The sequence below is a fragment of the Triturus cristatus genome, chromosome 3_1 (assembly GCF_964204655.1).
Source record: "Triturus cristatus chromosome 3_1, aTriCri1.1, whole genome shotgun sequence".
Classification (NCBI taxonomy): Eukaryota; Metazoa; Chordata; class Amphibia; order Caudata; family Salamandridae; genus Triturus; species Triturus cristatus.
This window is the reverse complement of record NC_140583.1, coordinates 65,471,972-65,478,081: the sequence shown is the minus strand read 5'-3', so window position 1 is coordinate 65,478,081 and position 6,110 is coordinate 65,471,972. Positions and strand designations below refer to the sequence as shown.

The 6,110-nt window shown below is 52.7% G+C and overlaps 1 protein-coding gene across 1 annotated transcript; it reads left to right on the top strand.

The window, feature by feature from the left end:
* Nucleotides 1-682: 682 nt before the first annotated feature.
* LOC146859718 (uncharacterized protein C11orf96-like) lies at nucleotides 683-2,785 on the top strand. Its single transcript, XM_085643459.1, has one exon. The coding sequence runs from the start codon at nucleotides 1,184-1,186 to the stop codon at nucleotides 1,544-1,546; it is 363 nt and encodes a 120-aa protein (XP_085499585.1). The 5' UTR covers nucleotides 683-1,183; the 3' UTR covers nucleotides 1,547-2,785.
* Nucleotides 2,786-6,110: the final 3,325 nt, after the last annotated feature.

Sequence of the window (6,110 nt, the reverse complement as noted above, 5' to 3'; positions counted from 1 at the left end):
TCAATACTTATTTTCTTTTTAATCTCAACTTTATTTCTGTCGGAAAAAAAAAAAAAAACTGACGTTTCTAAAATCACTGTCAGGCACTAGCCTTCAGACCTGGCGCTAGGAAAGTAAATTAATTCAAGCCCCACAACAAAAGGCAAAAGGACATGGCTGACTATACATGCTTAATCTAACGAAACTCAATAAAAAGTTACTGTACGAAATAAAAACTTGACAATGTTAGTTGCGAGGTGTTTATATAATGTTCCTATGTTAGCCGCCTATAATGTTAGCATGCAAACGCGTTAACTTTAGGAAATATCGCCTGGGTGTATTTTCCCCTCAAGTACAAACTGCTGTATAAAAACGCCTGTAGCGATTACACCTAAAATGCTTTGGAGTAACTGAATGCGATGCACTAGTTCGGCTCAAAGGCACAGGATGCGTGCTCTTCTACAGGCGGAAGAGCCGAGAGTTCCAGCGGGATGCCCTCTAGTCTCAGCAGCAGGTGCACAGCCCACCGAGTGATCTCACCGGAATCTCCCCTCCCGGGGAGTTCCGGAGCTCCATGCGAGCCTATTTCTGTCCCCGTTAAGCAGAAGGCTCGGTCCTCTGGCGCGTCATCGCACAGGAAGAGGCCGGAAGTGAGCTTTATAAGGTGTTTGTTGTCTTGCAGGCAGGCTCGCCCCCACGGGAGCCGGGAGGGGATATAAGGCAGGCTGGAGAGCAGGGGAGCCAGTCACGAGCAGCATCGGCTCCGAGAGTTACAGGCGGACAGCTACAGCGCCTACTCTGAGAGATACAGCGTCTGCAGGAGAGGTACAGCGCCTACTCTGAGACATACAGACGGAGAACAGCGCCTGCTGCAGAGATACAGCGCCTACTCTGGGAGATACAGGGGGGCTCAGCGCCTGCCGCGAAACCCACCGCGCCTATTCCGAGAGATACAGCGGAGAGCAGAGACTGCTCTGAGAGACACTGGTGGAAAGCAGACCCTGTTGCCGGAGATACAGCGCTTAGATACCGGGAGCTAACAGCACGGGCTGCGAGGGATACAGAGGCTCAGAGCTCCGAGCTTCGGTACTACCAGGCACGAACGGGCAGCTGCATCTACTCTGAGCGTCACAGACACAAATAATCTAGATTGAACAGAGCAGCCATCGCCACGCAGAATCCCCCTTCCGTTGAGGAAGCCAAGATGATGCCCCAGAATCAGGCGGAGATGCTGAGCATGTGGTCCAGCTACCAGGAGGTGATGCCGCGGTGCACCCACCTCGCCCAGGACCTCGCCCGCCCCACCCAGGCCGAGGCGCCTCGCAGCCGGCAGAGGAGGCCGCGGCTGGTCAGGCTCCGGACCCTGCCGGTGACCTGCGGGGAGATCCAGGAGGTGGAGGAGGAGGGCACCTCGGCCATGGATGAGGAGAGGGCTCGGAGGTCCTTCCTGCAGTCGCTGGAGTCCCTGCGGAGGAGCACGCAGTCCCTGCACCTCCAGCAGAGGGCGGAGTTGAGCAGCTGCAACACGTCCAGCGTGGACTCGGGGGACTCCGACTGTGGCCTGTGAGATGGACCTCACTGCGTGTGACCCTCAGGAACATCTATGTGACTGTATGGAATGAAATAACCCCGAGGGGCTGGCGACCGTCAACAGACGCTGTCAAAATGTTTGTGAAGCCCTCCGAGACCCGTAGGCCCCCAACAATCTCCGCGTCACTTCATGGAAATAATCTTGGTGCCCCAGCCCTCAAACGTATGCCTGGCCTTCTGAGAATTGCCTGAGACCTTTGAGAACCCCAAGAACCGCTGCCGAGCTTTGTGAGAACCATTTCGGGGTCTGGAGCCCCTAACAACTCTTCCAGACTCCGTGGAGCCCCCCAGAGACCGCTGACCCTTACACATTTCTGTCCAACTCCGTAAAGGTCCTCAGAGACTGGTGCCCCCTGGAAACCTCTGTCTGACTCTGTTGAGCCCCCCATAGCTGGTGACCCCCGGAGACCTCTGTCTGACTTTGTTGAGGTCCTCATGAGCTGGTGCCCGCCCCCTCGTCCTCCCCGGAGACCTCTGTCTGACTCTGTGAAGGACGTCTGACCAGGACAGCCTCCAGTAACCCTCTTCCTTACCAGCATCATGATGCCAGCAGGGGGTCTGTCTCTTTCAGCTGAAGGAATGAGTGAAGATGTCTTTGGTAAAGCACATCTCCACGGACTCCACAGCCTCTAGGCGCTATTGAAGAGTCCGCAGAAGACGCCCCCTTGCTGCAGGCGGAAAGCCTCGAATTGCAGCATAGCGCCTAGTCCGGACTTCTCAGCATCAAGGGATGCACCATGGACACAAAGTTAAAAACATATTTCAGCAAAGCAAAGGCCCCTGGGCTCCCCCAGCCTGCCGGCTTCCATTTCCCTGCTGAGAACACGCGCCAGGTCTCCAGCTCCCCTCCAGCCGCTCCATGCCGCAGCTTACCCATTTCTGCCCCATCCTTTTAACATGATTGACTGTTTACTGCCCTTCTTGAGCAGGTCAGACAGAGCCCTCTCTGGCACTTGGCATGCACTGGGCTAAAGCTGGGCACCTGCATAATAAACCTACTGGCCGGGACAGCTTTGGTTAAAATCTGAATTCTTTTTAAAAGTGATACAGTAATGTGTCCTATGTGTGATTTTCTAAACTTTTTTTTAAAAAGCTTAGACTTTTGTTATTTACATATTTATGTTTTTATGAACATGTCGCTCATTTAGTAATTATTTTTACCGGAAGAGCTGTTGTATGACCCCAAGTTGTGCAATAAATATATTTTCATAATACACACTGGTGTTGGATAGTTGTGAGTCAATGCATGCATTTGTTATGATATGAATGAGTGCTTGCTGGTGACAGGCAGTGCCACGTAAGTGGTTTGTGAGCTGACATTACCTATATTTTACCCTACACCGAACATAAAGTTCAGTGTTGGGATGTCTCGGTGTGAGACAATCGCAGAACTCTATGGAGCAGCCTCGTGGCAGAGAGACATATTTATGTATTTCCAATATATGCCCCATTCCAGGTGATCGATAACCAAGTGCTTTGTAACAGGCAGCAATTCTAGACCGGAGAACATTACTTCAGCAGTGCCTGGTGCTAGAAAGCACGGTTAATACATGGTGCACCACTCAGAGATCATGCGTCGCCCCCCACCCCCGTCCATCAGATAGCCCAGTCTGTCTGTGTGCCTGTAGATAGCGCGGTCTGTGTGCCTGTTGATTTGCAAGTCGGGATCCTAGCAGGGCTGACCCAGCCACCCATCCTTCCGAGGATGGTAAAACGAGTAGGCAATTATGTTGATGTCTGCTATTATAGCGCCTCAAAGCCGCGCGTCTGCGGCAGTAAAGCACACCGGCGCAGTGTGCTTATTGGCAAGGCTACTCTGAGCCCACGGATTGTCAGTCCCACTCTATGAACTACGACCTCACTCAGTTGGCGCAGTCCCAAGCCAGGAATCATAGTCTAATTCATTCTTACACCACGATCTCACTCATTTGGGGCGAATTCCACACCTAATAGTTAAAGAGGTTCTGACACACTCACTAGGTCGGACACTCATACCCAGGTACTCATCCTCTCTCACTGTGCACATGTCACGCGTCTTGGAGTACAGTGGCAGTCCCTGCCGTTGAGACTTATGTCTTTGAACATAGGGTCACTCATTCTTATTCCACAATGTCACTCATTTGGTGCGAGTCCCACGCATTGGTGCATTATCTCACTCGTGCTTACACCACGGTCTCACTCATTTGGCGCGAACCCCACACCTACTGGTTAGAGGTTCTGACACGCTCACTAGTTCCGACACTCATACCCTGGTGCACATTCTCTCTCTCTGTGCACACGTCACTTCTTGGAGCACAGAGGCAGTCACTGGGGTTGAGACTTATGTCTTGGAGCCCCGTGTCCCTTATGTTTATACCACGTCAAACATTTGGTGCAACACCAACACCTTAGAGGATAATTTCACTAATTAGTTCGGACACTCTTACCCAGATACACATATTCTCTCACTGAGCACAAGTCCCACTTCTTGGAGCACAGTGGCAGTCAGCAAGCCTGAGTCTTATGTCGTAGAGCACAAGTCCATCTATTCTTACACCACAGTTAACTCATCTGGCGGGAGTCCCACGCCTTGGTGCGTTATCTCACTCATCCTTACACCACAGCGTCACTCATCTGGCGGGAGTCCCACGCCTTTGTGCATTATCTCACTCATCCTTACACCACAGCGTCACTCATCTGGCGGGAGTCCCACGCCTTTGTGCATTATCTCACTCATCCTTACACCACAGTGCCACTCATCATGCCTTGGTGCGGTATCTCACTCATCCTTACACCACAGTGTCACTCATCTGGCGGGACTCGCACCCCTTGGTGGGTTATCTTGCACCACAGTATCACTCATCTGGCAGAACCCCCACTCCTTGGTGCGTTATCTCGCACATCCTTACAACACAGTGCCACTCATCATGCCAACTTATCTGGCGGGACTCCCACTCCTTGGTGCGTTATCTCACTCATCCTTACACCACAGCGTCACTCATCTGGCGGGAGTCCCACGCCTTGGTGCGTTATCTCACTCATCCTTACACCACAGCGTCACTCATCTGGCGGGAGTCCCACGCCTTGGTGCATTATCTCACTCATCCTTACACCACAGTGCCACTCTTCATGCCTTGGTGTGGTATCTCACTCATCCTTACACCACAGTGTCACTCATCTGGAGGGACTCCCACCCCTTGGTGCATTATCTCACTTATCCTTACAACACAGTGCCACTCATCATGCCTTGGTGCGTTATTTCACTCATACTTACACCACAGTGTCACTCATCTGGAGGGAGTCCCTCATCTTAGTGGGTACGGTAAGGGACGAGACGGCACTGCACCAACAAAGTAACAGCCCACGAGGGCAGACACACCCTTTGCGTTGTGCGTGAAGGCGGTGGGACAGCTAATGGAGAGGATGCGGGGAGTTAGGGGGTGATGAGAGAAGGTGGGAGCGGGGGCTGGGGTAGAGTGAAACAGCATGACACAGGGAAGCATGGGGACATTGGTGTGCAGAGGCAGTCTGTAGGTCTGACGTGGGACGCAGGGTACTGGGGGGATGAGGGAAGGTGGGGGCAGGAGCAGTCTATAGGGGTGGCGGAGGATGCAGGGTACTGGGGGTTATGAGAGAATGAGGGGCGGGGGCTGGGGTAGAGTGAAACAACATGACACAGGGAAGCATGGGGACATTGGTGTGCCGGAGCAGTTTGTAGGGGAGACACAGGGTGCAGGGTACTGGGGGGATGAAAAAGGTGGGGCGGGGGCAGGAGGAGTCTATAGGGGTGGTGGAGGATGCAGGGTGTTAAGGGTGATGTGAGAAGGTGGGGGCGGGGCCATGGGTAGTGTGAAACAGCATGACACAGCGAAGCACCGGGAACCTTGGTGTGCAGGGGCCGTCTGTAGGGGAGGCGAAGGGTGCAGGGTACTGGGGGGATGGGAGAAGGCGGAGTGGGGGCATGGATAGAGTGGAAGCATGACTCCGGAAAGCATGAGAACCCTGGTGTGCAGGAAGGCGCAGGAACAACCTAGAGGGGAGGGGGCGGGATGCAGGTACTGGGGGCTGATGAGGAGAGGCGGAGGACGGTGAAGGAAACAACCTGAGACCGCAGACAAAGCATGGCATCCCTGGGAGTAAGGAACACTGGGCCTTCCTCTAAACAAGCACTGGAACACCCAGTGGGTCTTGCTGTGTGACCGAGCGGCTTTGCCGGCACCTTTTTGAGATGCTGAACAGCACTCCCGGTGCTGTGCAGCAAGGCTGAATAAGAAGAAAAAAGCGAATGCGTCATCTAATAGGCAGCAGGCGCGCGCCTACACAATGACACGGTACACAAAAAACTGTCACAGTGGAAACACATTTAGAAATGTAAAAAAGCCATACATCTGTTAGCAATGCAAACAAATTTTACGACAACACCTGTTACTTGCATGTATGCACATTATTTAATATCCAGTTTCTAAGTCCAACAAAGGATCAGTAATTCAACACAGCGCCAAAAAACATCACAATATCAACATATTCAAAAGTATCTTGGTGTAAGGTACGTGATAAGTGCA

What these genes read in the sequence shown, in the direction of transcription:
- LOC146859718 (XM_085643459.1), top strand. Translation starts at nt 1,184, where the DNA reads ATGATGCCCCAGAATCAGGCGGAGATGCTGAGCATGTGGTCCAGCTAC.